At 47.7% G+C, this 15653-nt stretch overlaps 1 protein-coding gene across 1 annotated transcript in view; it reads right to left on the minus strand.

Moving 5' to 3' along the window:
• LOC102857642 (glutamate receptor ionotropic, kainate 3-like) overlaps nt 1–15653 on the minus strand; it is a 306122-nt gene that overhangs the window by 21311 nt on the left and 269158 nt on the right. The window contains exons 11-12 of the mRNA XM_006886456.1: nt 7827–8050; nt 3017–3135 (exon numbers count right to left, since the gene is read on the minus strand). Of these exons, the coding sequence (XP_006886518.1) occupies nt 3017–3135; nt 7827–8050 (343 nt within the window). The remainder of the gene's footprint in view (nt 1–3016; nt 3136–7826; nt 8051–15653) is intronic.

The raw sequence follows: 15653 nt of genomic DNA on the forward strand, positions 1-15653 counted from the left end.
ACATTTGTCGTTTGCTGCTCTGTTGAATTTTGCTATTGTTACTGGGGTGAGATGATATCTCATAGTTGTTTTGATGGAAATAAATCTGTTTTAACAAGCCCTCTAATTAATAATTCTGATTGATGATAAAATGTGACAATAACTACTCTTTAATAATATAACATTCCACAGATTTGTCAGTCTTTCTGTGAAGAAGCCACAGACCAACTGTAAGGTCCCAGGTCTAGAAGCTCTGGGAGTCAGAACCCCTGGGTTCGCGAGGACATTTCCCCCCTCATTCTCTGTGTGATCTGGTGCCAGACTCTTCCCCTCTCTCAGTTGCTGTGGAGAAAGAGAATTGCCTTTCTTTTGTCCCAGCCTCGCACAAACACTGCGACGCGGCAATGATATAATTTGAGGAGAAACTGAGTAGGAAATACAAGTGGTATACAAACATGAGATTACTGTGTGGTCCTTGGCAGGAGGAGAAAAATCAACATTTTTTGAAGCTCTTCACCAAAATATATTACTCTACCTCCCTGACCTTGGGTATGGAGCACAATATAGATGAGACCTTCTAAGTGAAGTAATTAACTAGATGTCTTTCAAGAGATTTAAATAGCAAGTGACTCCTGAACTTTCCAGAATATTTGGACCTGCAATCTGAAAAGCGTCTGCTTTGATATGGATGATTTTTTTCCCTCTCAAAGGAATCACTCAAGGGAGAGTTTTTCAAATACATAACTATTTTTCTCCCTCCTAATCAAAACCGCGCCGGGAATGCATCAGGGGCCATCGCTTTGAATAGCGGCAGGGGGTAGAAGAGGAGAAGCTATTACTGCATTGAGAGGCTCCCAGGTCTCTGCCAACCATCGCTGAACACAGAGGCTGGACAATGGAGCAAGGTGAGGCTTCTGGACACTCACTGATAGTGAGGACAGGACCAGGCACTTCCCTTGAGAGCTGCTTGTCACTTCCCAGCTGCTAGAGACCACACATGTGCCTCAGCTTTCCCTCCCTCTCCAGCAGCCTCTGCCTCAACTGCAGGGTTGCCCTAAGCTAGGGCGCCAGCCATTCCCAAAGGGAGAATCACTTTATTTTGAAGTTATCAGTGATTGAGTGAAAGTTTACCATGCAAATTAGATCTTCTTTCAACACTCTGCCTGCATTTTGTTTCCTGACATCGATGGCAAACCCCTCAATGTAGCAGCATCTTTCACTCCTTCCCTGGGTTCCTTGGTCTCCAGTCAGTTCTCCTTTCCTGCCTTCTGCACTTCGCTGGTTGACGGCACTGTACAGCCTGCTCCTCACAGATACTATTCCCTTTAGAAGCTCAGAAGCTTGTCTATTGTTTGGTGAAAGTTGGTCCAGGGGGTGGGTTGCCAGTTTGAAGTGCATTTTAGGGCTACTGCCTGAAGGGTTCCACTAGTCTCTAGCCGACCAATAATTCTGGTAATTTTTCCTCCCTTTCAATAGCTGTTGTTATGTGCTGTGGAGTGGGAACCTTCTCGCAGCTCACCGACCCTCCAGCAGTTTTTAGAGGCTGGAAATTGCACTGAAGGAGACTGCTCAGCTTTCTCCATGGAGCAGCTGATGGATCTGAACCACATGCCTTTGAGTTTGCAGTGCTAACTCCTTGCTACTAGGCCAACAGAACCTCTTTAAATGAGAATCACCTCCTTGGGTTGCTGGCTCGTTGAGTTCTTCTAGGCTCTGGTGGGCCCTCCTGCTCCTGCTCCCGTCCTGGCACCTGTCCTAGCTAGACAGTCTTGGGAGTTGGTGTGTGGGCCAGACTTTGCCCTCTTTCTCATCCTTCATTCAATTTTCTCCAGAAGCTCGCAGGCCATCTGTCTTTCCATTCCCACGGAGACATGCCAGTTCAAGTATCATTATCTCATTTCTGCAACAGGCTCCCCTGAGCCTCTTGTCTTCTCCATGTACAACTGAACTTTGCTCAGCTAGGTTCTATGGTGGTGAGGCCAAGGAATAGGGCTCAGCATAGAGCAGGCACTCAGGAGACACTGGGATACTGTTCAATCATTTATGTGGCATTTACTGATGGACCATGGGGTTGATGATACACATGGATGAGTGAGGGACACAGAGTGTCACCTTCCCCTTAGATCTTCTCCCTTCCCCACCCCAGTGAGACCCTAACACAGGCACAGACACTGGTTGTTCCCAGTTTCCTCAGATAAAGCAGTGAATGGTTCTGCATACTGGCTCCATAGGCAGAGAAAATGCGCATCTATTACTCTGGGCCACCAGGACTGGGAAAGAGTCTCCCTGGGAGTCTTCCTGGCTGGGGACGCCCTCTCTCCCTGTGCCACTTCTTCACTCCTCCTCGCAGGTAGAGCAGGCACTATGCTGTCTGAGCTATCTGAGCAGCTGCTGGTATTTCCAGAAGGTGAGCCACCAGCCCTGGCCAGGCTGCAGCACACAGCCTGCACTCCAGCAAAATAAGAGATAGTGTCTTCCTCTCATTTCATCTCTAAATGCACTTGGGCTGAAGTCCCTGCCTCAGCCATGATCCTTCGGACCCTGACTCTCCATGACTCCTGTCCATGCTGCGTGAAGTTCTTACAGATCATCCTTGTCCTTCCGCTGCCAGATGTGGCCCCAGTTCAGCCCTCATAATTTTCATTTTTGAAATGGCCTCCTTCTTTCAGCCTCCCTCCATTGTTCAGTTGGCTTTTGTGGTGGTCAGTGGTCAGGCCACTGGCAAGGCCAGCCTCAGCAAGCAGGATGCTGTATGTTCAGTCACCAGTGCAGTGGCAGGTGCTGGGGATGAATCTTGCCTGCCACGAGGGAGGCATGGCTTATATGCTTTAGCCTCTGGCCCTAAGATAGGCCAGGCCAGGCCAGTGGTGGAGAGCGGAAGCTGGGCCAGGGTATAGCCAGGACTTTCTCTATGTGGCAGGCAAGTCCAATTTCTGACAGCCCAGCACAGTTCCTCGGGGGAGTGGGCTGGCTTTGTTGACTCCACAGATGCAGAGGGGTCCTCTAGAGAGAGTCGGTTCCTGGAGAGGGTACATACCTTGTTGCATGAGGGATCCCATCCCAAACCAAAAGCTGTTGAGCAGAGTGAAGTTGTTTTCCACCACCTCGGAGCCAGGGTTGCAGGGGTGAGCATCATACCACTCGTAAGGACTGAACCTGCAGCGGGAAGAGGGGAGCACTGAGGATGAACTGTTGGGAGGATGAGCGGGAAGGGGTGTCTGCACCACGGGGGACTGTGAATTAGCCAGCCTTTATGTGCCAACCACTTTAGCATCAATTTCCTCTTTGTTCTGCTGGGAGGCAGGGAATCAGGGCCATTTTCCCCCTGGATCTTTATTGTTAGTGCCCTTTTCTAGTTATAAAAGTAATTCAGCAGTATCTGTTGAAATTAAAAGTGCACATGCCCTTCAACCTAGCAATTCTGTGACTCATTATCCATCTAAGAGAAAACACTCATCCACGCGCATCAAGAGAAGCACACAGGGTGTTTATCAAAGCATTGTTTGTAAGAGCGAAAAAACTGGAAACAACCTAAATGTCCTTCAATAGAGGAATGATTAAATAAACTCTGCCACCAGCATACTCTGAAATATCACGCAGCTGTTAAAAGAGCTTCAACACATATTGTTTAGCTTAAAAGTGCAATGAAAATATGATCACGTTTATAGAAAGAGATTCCTAAAGACATACATCTTTATGGATATGTGTACGGAAACACATACTCAAGGGTTTGGAAGTACGCACATCTAAGAACAATGTGTCTTTCCTCGCTGATGGCTCAGTGATAGGATTCTTGCCTTCTGTGAGGGAGACTCAGCCTTGATTCTTTGCCAGTGTATCTTGAGTGCTGTCAACACTTGCCTATCCATGGGAGACTGTGTGCTGTGAGGATTCTGAACAAGTTACAGAGGCGTTTACAGATTAAGACTAGGGAGAAAGGCCTGGTGGTTCACGGCAGAGAATCAGCCAGTGAAATCCCTCTGGACACAATGGTGCCACCTGCAGTGATAGGAGGGTACTGCAGGCACCTTTGGTTCCACTGTGCTTGGGGTTGCATGAGTTTGGGCCACTGTGACAGCAGCTCACAATAGCTACCTCCGGGAAGGCAGCCAAAGTGGCTGAAGGGACTTCGGGGAGACCTGCTGTTTTATGTGTAGTATATGAATTTTTAAAAATGGAAATGTGTTTTTGAGTAACTCACATAATTAAAAAGATGGAAAATGGGGGAAGAAAAAGAAAAAGCCATTCTTCATAAAACATTCAAACTGCACAGAACACAATGAGGAAGTGAGAGTACACCATGATCCCATCCCTTGGAGAGAGCAATGTGGGATATAATCTTTCATATTCTCTGAATATGCAAATATGTATGACAGGAGAAGAAAAATGTTATTTCCAACCCCCTACTGCCTTCCAAGGAAGAGGAGTCTTGGTAACTAGAGGGCTCTTTGTTTACTGTCTGAGTACCCGCAGAGGATCTGTGAGACCAAAGAAGCTGGGGAGGAAGTATGACTGTGGAGAGATGGGGAGACCCCGGAGAAGGCTCCCCTCCCCCGAAAGCTAGGAGGCGGGGACTGAGATGAGAGACCAGGAAAGAGAGGAGTCCAATGGGGCTGTTTGTTTGCCTGTTTGATTTTAAGTTTGTTGCCCTTTAAGTGCGATACCATACTGCAACTTCCTTTTGCCATTTCTATCCTAAAAGCTTTTTTAAAATTATACACTGATCACTAATGGTTACGTAAGAATTTTGTTCTCATGCAGCTGAAAGAGCCTTCAGACAGGAAGAGAGAAGAAACTCTGAAGGGAGGTTGCAAACTGAATTGGGAACCTTGAAAGGAAATGACCACAAATTGGTTGCTCTGAGTTGTCACTGACTTGTGGCCGCTGCGCGTGAGTCACAATAGACCTCTGCATCACAGAGCTTTCTTTCAGCAACTGAATTTTCACAAGGATACCACCAGGTCTTTCTTCCAACAGGCAGATTTGAACTTCTGACTTCTCACTTAGTAGCTAAATACAGTCTTTGGCACCACCCGGGGCACAAACTGGTCAGAGGCAGTAAAAGTCCACACAGAGGAGGTGAGGGTTCAGATGAGAGGCTGTGGACCTGGGGGCCTGCTCACCTTACAGAGACCCCATTTCTGGAGATGTGGACAGCTGCATCCACATCTCCATCAACAAGTATGGACTGTAACAAAGGGGCACCTGTCACAGTTTGGGGGCCAGCAGGGCCACATACACCCAAAACAGAGTGGGCTGGACCTTGACAGTGCTAGAACAAATCAGTGGCCACAGAGTAAAACCACAATATTTCACCTAAAAATCAGAATGTTTTTCTAAAAATCAAATACCCTGGCACAGCGGGCCTGCATTTCTACAGCATAACCTGTCGAAGCTGAACAGCAGCGGTCTCTTTCAGTCAGAGTGTGGGTTCTCTTTTTTGCTACAGTCCTCACCACTCCCTACTGCCCACAGCATGAAGCTATATGCAAACTTCCCGGCCCCTGGAGGCAGTTCCACCCCCGAAGTGAAGTTGGACTGAACTTTATGTGAAGCTCAACTCTACTATGAAAAACCTCTTTTGACTTTGGTCAAGAACTTCGTTTTACTGAGCATCAATTACTACCTCTTCAAAATGGGACTGTGTATGCCTACTTGATAGGATCCTTCTAAGTATTTCACAGGATGGACTTGAATCCTGCTGTGTGCCTGTGGTACAATGGGACAATGGTCATTGTTAAGTGTCATCAAGTTGTTTCTGATGTACAACAGATTGAAACGCTGCCTGATCCTGTGCCATCCTCACAATCTCTGGCTTAAGCCTATTGTTGCAGCTGTTATGTCAATCTGTTTCACTGAGGGTCTTCCTCTCTTTGGCTCACTCTCCATCGTTCCAAGTCTGATATCTTTTTCCAAAGATTGGCTCCTCTTTTAAACATACCCAAACAACTGTACCATGATGCTATTCACAGCTCTGTGACCAACACCTGTGTCCTTGCCCCTCCTCTCTCCTTACATCTCATTCCAGCAGCTCCTGGAATCCCATTTGTTCCAGAAAAATTTCCCCAGACTAATCGTGCCTTGCTGGTCAGGAGGTGGGAGTGGAACCCATGCTTTGTCCCTGTCCCGACCTGATGAAAGGGGGTAGGGGATGTGCAGAGCTGAAGTAGCTCTGAGGGAAAGGGGAGCTGAGAGGCCTGCTGGAGCTGCTAAAATGATGCCGAGAGCTCTGAGAGTGGCTTATGGCTTTCAAAGGCTTGTTAGACCATTACAGACAAGAGGCGTAATGAAGGCCTCTCTGTGGCTGGCTCTGCGGCCACGCCAGCTCCAGGCCCGGCAGCAAACGGCTTCGCAAGCAGGGCAATTTTATCTCTCACATCTTTCCCTTTGGTCTCCCTCTGTGTGGGAGGAGGGAGCGAATGGGAGTGGGATGAGGAAAAGGCTATCAAAGAAGGTTCAGGAGGAAAAAAGGCCGAAACACCAAGTCCTTGGATCTCAAATTGCCTCTTCAGAGAAGTCTCTCTTGGGCGCCTTGTTAGGCTTGAGAAGAAAGAACCAGGGCAGGGGCTGGGGCTGCAGCGTGGAGGGAGGGGGCAGAGGGTGTCACCTGAGGGGTGGAGGAGCTACCCAAGCCAGTGCCCACTTGGCGTCAGGGGCAGAGAGCAGGTGTCCAGGCGGTCACCGAAGCAGGTTGTAGAGAAAACATCTGGTGACCCGAGTTCAAAGGCTGGCTACGCTACTTAATGCATACATGACCCTGGCAAGCTCTGAGGCTTTCTGAGTCTCTGATTTCTCTGTCTTGGAAGGTTGTGAGGGTTAATAAGAAAATGGCTGTAAATTAAAGAACACAGAGTTTGGCGAACACCAGGTACACACTGAACACCTATCTAAACCTGAACCCTAGAATCTTCTTTTACTCCATGGAGCAACCTAACGTGCAAGTATGCTGTTTCTGTGAGTTCAGAGATGTGTGTGTATGTGTAGATGAATATTTCTACATGTGCATGTGTTTACGGGGTACTATCACCCCGGATAAGGAGTCCCTGGGTCGTGCAAATCGCTAATGCAGTTGGCTGCTAACTGAAAGGTTGGTGGTTACCCAGAGGCACCTTGGAAAAAAAGCCTAGAGAGCTACATCTGAGTATTAAAAAAAAAAACCCACCACAAAACACCCATGAAAAAAACCAACCCCAAAATAAAACCTATAGCTAAGTTGGAATCAGCTCATAGCTTTCACTCTAGTGAGTTTTCAGATGCTATAAACAGCATGGGAGGAGACTGCCTATATTTCTCCTAAGGAGCAGCTAGTGCCTTTGAACCACCTACCTTGGCATTGGCAGCGCAACTCCTTACCCTCTAGGCCACCAGAGTGCCCTGAAAATGAGCCAGTGCAAACTCTATGGAGCTCAAGTCAACACACGAGGTTTGTCCTCTCGAGAGGTGACTTGACCACAACTGGCTGAGTTCTTCCTCCTGTCGTGGCTTAGATAGACCCAGTGTATGTTCCATGTTTTAAGCCATACTTTGGGCCCAATAAACAGAATGCAAATGCACCTAAGCCTGCTGTACCAGGTGCCCGGCCAGCGGTGCTGCAGCTGTGGGCAGAATTAGCCCCGCTGAGCCTGCTAATAGGTCTTGGGCTGCAAAGACTACATCTCTGAATCATGGAGATGGACCAGGGTGAGGATGAGGTGTTCTGGGGTTGGCAGGGGGTGAGGTGGAAAGGACATGGAATGCTCTTTGAGTGATGCATGGGGTCTGTGCCAAGGCCTGAGGACATGAGGTCTTGTCTGGCTCCCGAGACCCTCAGCCCTGTGCCCGAAATCCCACCAAGGCGTTTTCCTTACCTAGCGATGACAAAAAGGACACAGCTGACTCCCAGGTAGGCGAGGAGCACGTACATCCAGATGTCTGGAGACAGGGGGTTGAGGAAGGAGAAGACACTGGGGTTGGTGCCGTTGGGCTTGCGATACAGGATGCTCACACCAAGAGTCATGAAGGGCTTGGAGAAGTCGATGGCCTTCTCACGGACATGGGTGATGGTCAGGGGGGCCACGGCCAGATCTGCCTTCTACAGCGGGAGAGAGACAGGCAGACAATGAGTGAGGCCTTAGTGGGCGGGGTGGGGGGGCGTGGAGTAGAGTCAGTCATGCCCAAGGCACAGAAACGGAACCGCTCTTGAGGATTTCTTAATCCTCCTTCTGCACCAATGTCCCGAGTTGGTGTCAGATGACCCACTAAACAAGGTAAGCAAAGGCTTACTCGTGCTTATATACTAATCTGTAGTCAACAGTCACACATTTTTTTTCACTACATCAAAGATTCTACTCCTGTGTGTGGCTGACATTCTCCCAATCCCTCAGCACCTTCCCACAGAATCAAAGCCTCTTTTCAAAGTTACAGCCCCTGACAGGGACAGATTATCCAGCAAGCAAGGTAAGTGAAAGCCCTTGCCTAGAGTTCTGGGGAGACACTGATACGTTAGACTTAACTTCTGTTCTCCAAAAGTCCATGGGCTTGAGATGGTCAAGAGTGGTGCAAACATGCGGAGAACGGAACCCCCCAAAGCTGTAACACATGCGGTCCACGCTGGAAGGGTGCTGTGTCAGATAATACAGCCCAGGAGCCTACACTTATTTTTAGAAGAGTTCCTTTTCTTTGAGTTTTTCAAACATTAAGGAGAAACAAAGTCTACAACTATCCTTATTCATATCTACCTTTCTCCCCCGCGCACTTCTTGGCTGTTTCCCCCCCACTCCTGACATTCTTTATATCCTAACACTAGTTGGGCAGGGATAAAACCATCTTTGGAAGGGGAGGGTGAGGAAGAAATGCAATAAACCAAGACAGCGTCTTCTTTAATAAGTTGGTGTAGGGGCGGTTAAGGGTAGGAACGGTCATATGTTAAATTTTAGTCCATCACAGTTTTAATGAGGGGAATAATTAAAGTTCTATCTCCTGGGTCTGAGCTTTCGATAATTAAAAATCGAAAATCTCTCATTCTCTTCCCATCTTTCCAGCCTCGCCCCACTGCTCTCCTCCTCCACGAGGGCCCATTAAACTGCTAGCTCTTTATCATATTCTCGCCACTTCCCTGCGGGGCACACACTGTCCAGCCCTTACCAACCTCCACAGCCCTTTACCTCACGCTGCCTCTCCCACGAAGCTCTCCCCACACCCTCCCAGGCTAACCTCCCATGAAGCTTGCTCTGTCTCGCAGTCCGGCGCTGGTCTGTTCCTTCTGAAGAACAGTGAGTGCGGCCCTATGCGCGTGCATCTGATTGGCCTGTTTACTGAGAAGTTCCCGAGCACAGCTGAGGCTATGGTGGATTTAGGGCTTCTTTTTATCCATTTCCAAGCCTCCTATCAGTCTCCATAATATTTGTTAGTTGGTAATGTTCCTCTCTGAGAAGCTGTCCCTTGGGGTCTATTGGATATTTACTCTTCGTATAAACTAAATTACCATTTCTCTTCCTGGTGCAGAGGAGGGCAGAATGGGTGTCTGGGGCTAAAAATCCTCTTTCGAAAGTGGGGGGTTCTGCCTCTCCCAAGGCGACTTCAAGGCAGGCCCTCACACATCTGCTTGGCCCTGCCCTGGCCATATATTCATTATTCACTCACTCATTCTTCATTTTATAGGGTCTGATGGGCCCTAGGGATATAGTCAACCAGCCATGCTTTCTTTCTTATGACACTTACAGTCAAGTGGAAGAGATGGATGTTAACCAAATACCAACAAAGCCACCTTACTACTGAAGTGGGTGCTATAGCTGAAAAGAACTGAGACCTAAGAGTCAGGGGAGAATCTCCCAAAGTAATGTTTGAGTTGACTTCTGAAGAAACAGGCAAAACAAGGCAAAGTTGGGGGCTGGGGGGAGGGGAGTGAGAGGGAGGACAGAGGAAAAGGAAGAGTGGGTGCAAAGTTCTAGAAGGAGAAACTAATTGACAGACACCCAGCGAGGCTGGCAGAGGGCTAGAGTGAAACATGGTTGTGATGAAGCTGGGGCCAGTCAGCCAAGGTCTGAGGACCACACTGGGAACCGCAGTGTTTCTCCCCAGGGGAAATTGGCCTTTTGCTGACCCCTCTAACTCACATGGGAAGGGGACACAAGGACCATCCTTTTTGTTAGCCCCTCATCTGAAGGCACACAAGGCCCCCTCAAGAGCTAAAGAAGGGCTGAGGTCAGAGATTCTGAATCATCTCCAGGCTTAGTATCTAGCATCCCTAAGGCAGGGGGCAAGGCAGGGTCCAGCACGTGCCCCACAGGGCTAGGTTATTGTTGCCATTAGAAAGCACTGCTGTTGCTATGTACCACTGAGACGCCTGCAACCCAGAGCAGCCCTATGTACAGAAGCTCTGAACCCCAACCTGCCCTGAGCCAGTCTCGCTGACTTCGACACATCTACCGAGGTATCTTCCTCCCCTGCGCTGTCCCTCCACCCTTCCAAGCATGATGTCCTTCTCCAAGGACCAGTCTTTCCTGGCCACGTGGCCTAAGTATGTGAGATGGAGCATCAGCCCCTCTTTCTCAAAACTGGAGACAATCACATTGATGGGTGCTGCTGAGAGAGCTCCCACTCATCGTAACCCGGTGCCTGGCCTTGCACCTAAGGAAGTAAGCACAAGTACACCCATGCTTACCTTGCTGACTGGGTGACCTGCCCCTACTTCTGTGCCTCAGTATTTGAGCCCAATACCAGGTAGTTCTGCGCTCCTCTCTTCTTTACCACAGGCACCTGCTCTGTCGTGTAGAATAACTGCCCTGCTCCCTCCCTCAAGGATGGTAAGTAGGTCTGAGATGATAGTGTGTTTAAATATGCACATAACCTCCTAAAATAGGTTGGTGTGTATGTTCTGAATCAGCAAACTTTTGCTGTAAAGGGCCAAATATTATCTCAGACTTTGCCAGCCATATGGTCTCAACTACAACCCATTGGCTTGGGTATCGTTGAGTGAAAGCAGTTGCAGGCAATATGCAAACGAATAGGCTATGCTCCAATAAAACTTTATTAAAAACAAAACAAAACCCAGACAACAGGCCAGATTTGATGGGCAGCCATCGTCTGCTGACCCTTGTTTTAAATGTCTGTCCATGACTTAAACCCACTGACGTCAAGCAGATGCTGACTTACAACCTCCCCCCAGGACAGAGCAGAGCTGCCCCACAAGGTTTCTGAGGCTGTAAATATTTATGGAAGCACCTTGCCAGGTCTTTCTCCCATGGAGGACAGGGAGCTGGTGGGTTGGGGCCAACTACCTTGCCCTCCAGGCTCCTGTGTCTATGATAAGAAATCTCAACCACTTTCCTGTTTTCCCTACTCAGCACTATGCTTTTGTCCCCTTAAGAGCCTCTTCAACGTTGATGTAAGATGGATCTATATAGAAGGCTTTCACTCCAGAAACTGGCCTCTCTTTGTCTCTTACTTCCCTTCAAAGTACACTGCTCTGGGAGACTGTCCTGTGACGGGGTTTGAATCTACTTTGAGGTGCGACATAAAAAGGCCTGGCAATCTTCTTCTGCTGAGAAAACGACCTGGAGAAGTACTACTCTGGTTAGGACTGCAACACACTGCGACCACTCCAGAAGAGCTCCTTGGCAGGTCTGCTTTATAACACCCATCAGAATTCAGCTCTGATAGTTTTGACTTTGCCTCTAAAGTTGTTACATTTTGTTCAGAATGTATTTGGAACTGGTCTCTGAAAACTGCCTTTGGGTTTTGGTGTAGAGTCTTGGGAAGAACCTCAAAGTCAATGGTGATAAATTTTCCCTTGGCTTTTGAGGGCACGCTGGATAAAAAGCGGTGGCTGATGCCTCCAGCATTTGCAGTCAATGCTTGCTCCACCCTAAGTGTTCTAGGGGCTTGCAAGGAAGCCGACCACATTAGCCACAGGCCCATCTTTGTTCCCCTGGGGCCTCACAGAGCCTCCAGAATCTTCCTTGAACTTTTCTGCTTTCAGGCTGTGATGAGTTCAGGGCAGGAAGCATCCACAGCATTCTATGTCTATAGCAGCAGACAACTGGTCAACCAACCAGCAGGTGGAAGTTTGATGTGTGTGTTCCCTTGGGCTTCAGGAAGGCTAGAGCACTTCCACTTCATTTTTGGTTTAGGCAAGAAAAACTCCACTTCACTGTTGGTAACAATTTCCCTGAAAAAGGCATTATTTTGTCCAACTTCCCTTGAAAGATTGGAACAGATGTCAAGCCTTTGCTGTTTCAGTTCATTACTCAGAATGAAAGGCCCAATCTTGGCAGGCTTTTCCCACTTGTGCAAGTTTTCTTTGAGGATGATTCATGAAATCATAGGCTGTCAGAGCTGGATGGGAGACCTTTGAGAACATCTATTCCAATGGCACGTGTATTTGGGTTTGTTTGTGTGTGGTTTTTTTTTATAGAGGGAAACTGAGGCTGGAAGCAGCTCTTTGATCTTTGCTCTGTCAGTCACCACAACTATGGACAAATCAAATCTCTCAACTGCCCACCACATACATTGTGTTTGATGGGTTGGTCCCTTCTCCCTCACCAACGACCTTTCTGGACCTTTTCTAAACCTCTGGAGGCAGGCAGAATTGCTCACATGGGAAATCATTTCTTTAGCCATTTTCCGCGCAAACCAAGAGTCTAGCTGGACCGTTCCTTCTCCTTCCCCTCCACCCTGCATGAGGCTCTTCCCACTACTTATCTCTGATCTACTGTGTCCTAGATCCTTGAATTAAAGGCAAGGATTCCTTACCAAGCTGCAGCTCTGCATTTCAAGCCTCAGGGGAGGGCAGGGATAGTTCACTAGTCCAATTTTTACCTTCCATGTGGGATACCTGGGTTCCATTCCTGGCCAATGCATCTCATGCACAGCCACTCATCATCTGTTGGTAGAGGCTTGTGCATTGCTGAACACACAGGTTCTAATGGAGCTTCGAGACTAAGTTGGATTTGGAGAAAAATTTTGTTGATTTACTTCTGAGAATGAGCCAATGAAACACCTATGGATCACAACAGTTCCATCCACCATCAATTGCAGGGATGGTTGTTTGGCATTGATTGTTGGCAGTGGTTTATCCCATTGTGCATGGCTTGCCATGAATCATGGGCCAACCCAGTGGCTACAACAATCTAGATACTGCAGTCACTGGGTGGAGTCTAGGCCTGTACTCCAGAGTGAAACCTGCACCGCTTTCTATCAGGATCTAACAAATAACTTGTGACTATCATCCCAGTTCTAGAAAACTGTCAATAATCATCCTTCTCTCAGGACAGAAACTGTCCCCGAGGACTGAGATCCACCCCCTGAGTCCCAGAATGCTACCTGGGATCCAGCTGCCTGTGTCTAGGGTCCCTGTTGGCAGCTGCCTATTTGGATTCTCAAGTACAGTCTCCATGAAATTCTTTCTCTCTGTGCTCTGCCTCCTGGCTGTAATATCCCAGGGTGTCTGATTGCCCAGACTGTAACTGTTAAAGGACCACGAAGGACCATTATCATCAATGGAGGGGCTCTCATGGCACAGTGGCTAAGAGCTTGGTTGAACCAAAAGGACAGAGGTTTGAACATGTCCACAGTTCTGAGGGAGAAAGATGTGGCGGTCTGTTTCTACAATGATTATAGCCTTGGAAACATGATGGGGCACTTTGATTCTGTCCTATAGAGCTGCTGTAAGTCAGAGTCAACTTGACAGCAATGGACAATGGTGTCCATCAATGGCTGCATCTCATACGCCAAACATCACCAAGCGTGCTACAGATAGCGCCTTATGCAATCCTCTTAGTAGTCTCAGAAAGGAGTAAGCATCGTGGCCATATTCTAAATATTGTTGTTATGTGCCATCAAGTCGGAGCTGACCCAGAGCTGACCCTTCAGCGGGTTTCCAGAGGCGGTAAATCACACCGGAGGAGACTGCCCATCCTTCCGCAGAGCATCTCATTAACTGGAACCACATACATTTGGGATTGCAGTACTGATTTTTACCACGATGCCATCTAGTATTTAAAATGAGGACACTGCAACTTATTTGGGCCAGGTTTGTTCAAGCTGGAGAATGGCTGAGTTGGTTCTTGAATGCAGTTCCCAGTGATCTTGAAGTCCAGCATTTTCCTGACTATCGCACTTGACTCTATAGTCTGCTCACAGCCTCTTTCCTTTCTGCTATAGGAGCACCTTCAGCACTTGTCCCAGCTTGATGGATTAGTAAGAACTAAGCCCAGCCCTGCCATATTCTGACCCTAGGGCTCCATTCATCTGTTGTCAAGGACATCATTAAAGTGCTAATTTAGCAAAGATGTCAGTTTAAAAACTAGGGTACACCTGATCCAAGCCATGATATTTTCAGTTGCTTCATGCACATGGAAAGTAGGAAAATGAATAAGGAAAACTGAATAAGAATTGATGCCTTTGAACTGTGATACTGGAGAAGAGTATTAAATACACTAAGGAATGAGCTAAAAGAACAAATCTGTCGTGGAAGAAGTTCAACCAGGATGTTCCTTAGAGGCAAGGGTAGGGACACTTCACCTCACATACTCTTGGCATGCTGTCAGGAGGCACCAGGCCTTGAAGAAGTCCTGGAGATAGTAAAGGGTTATTGAAAAAGAGGAAACTCCTTAACCAGGGGGATTGGCATAGTGACTATACTAACAATGGGCTTGAGCATGATAGAGATCAGGAGCACGGCAGAGAATAAGGCGAGGTTTCAATCTGTTGTTCATATGGCTGCTAAGAATCGTAGTAGACTGGACAGTACCTAACAACAACAACAACAACAACAACAACAACAACAACAAACTTGACTTTAGCTCTTGACTGTGACCCATAGTGGTGCTTCCCCCAGGGACTTGGAGGAATATATGCTTTAAATTTCCTGGTCCAGCTTGGGAGCCCCCCACCCCAGCTCCCGAGCAGCAACATCTTAATGTGCCTCTGATTTCCCTTACACCCTTTGCTACTGCTTCCACAGCCTCACTCCTACCCTACCTGGGGGATCTCTCCCGGGCCTCTGTCTGCTGGATTTCTGCCCATACCTCTGGTTCATGGTATTCAGGGAACTCACTTTATACTCTTTTCATGAAGTGCTATTTCTCCAGCTAGAATATTTCTTGCCCCTGGAACTACTTAAGACATATTGTTAAGGCAATCCATAGACCAGGATACTAAGCTGTACACGATTCAGCCCTTTCTGTGGTGATGGAAATTTCCTTTATCTGTGCAGTCTAGTGTGGTAACCACCAAGCACATATAGCTGTCAGGTATGTGAAAACTCAACTGGAGATATAATTTAATTTTAATTCATGAATGTTTACATTCAAATAATCCTATGCTGCTGATGGCTACCATGATGGAAAGTGCAGATTTAGTCTGGCCTGCCTTCCAGGCTCACTGTGCATTATGTTTTGCCTTGTTCTCTGTCCATTAGCCTTCTTTCAGAACCTCCCAGCCACACTCTTTCACCTCAGGACCTTTGCATATGCCGTTTTCTCCAAATGGACCTTCTTCCTCCCCAAACTCTATGTCTAGCTAATGGCTACTTCTTTTCCTTCAGACCTCAGCTTAAATGCCACGTCCACAGACAACATCTTCAGATTAATTTAGGTCTCCATGGTGATGGCTCTCATAGCACCAGATGTTTTTTTTGCTCTGAGCACTTATCAGAATTATGATTTTAAAGGTATTGCGTGATTCTTTCTCTC

This window comes from Elephantulus edwardii, unplaced genomic scaffold, assembly GCF_000299155.1.
Source record: "Elephantulus edwardii isolate Elephantulus edwardi_28Jun2011 unplaced genomic scaffold, EleEdw1.0 scaffold00049, whole genome shotgun sequence".
Classification (NCBI taxonomy): domain Eukaryota; kingdom Metazoa; phylum Chordata; class Mammalia; order Macroscelidea; family Macroscelididae; genus Elephantulus; species Elephantulus edwardii.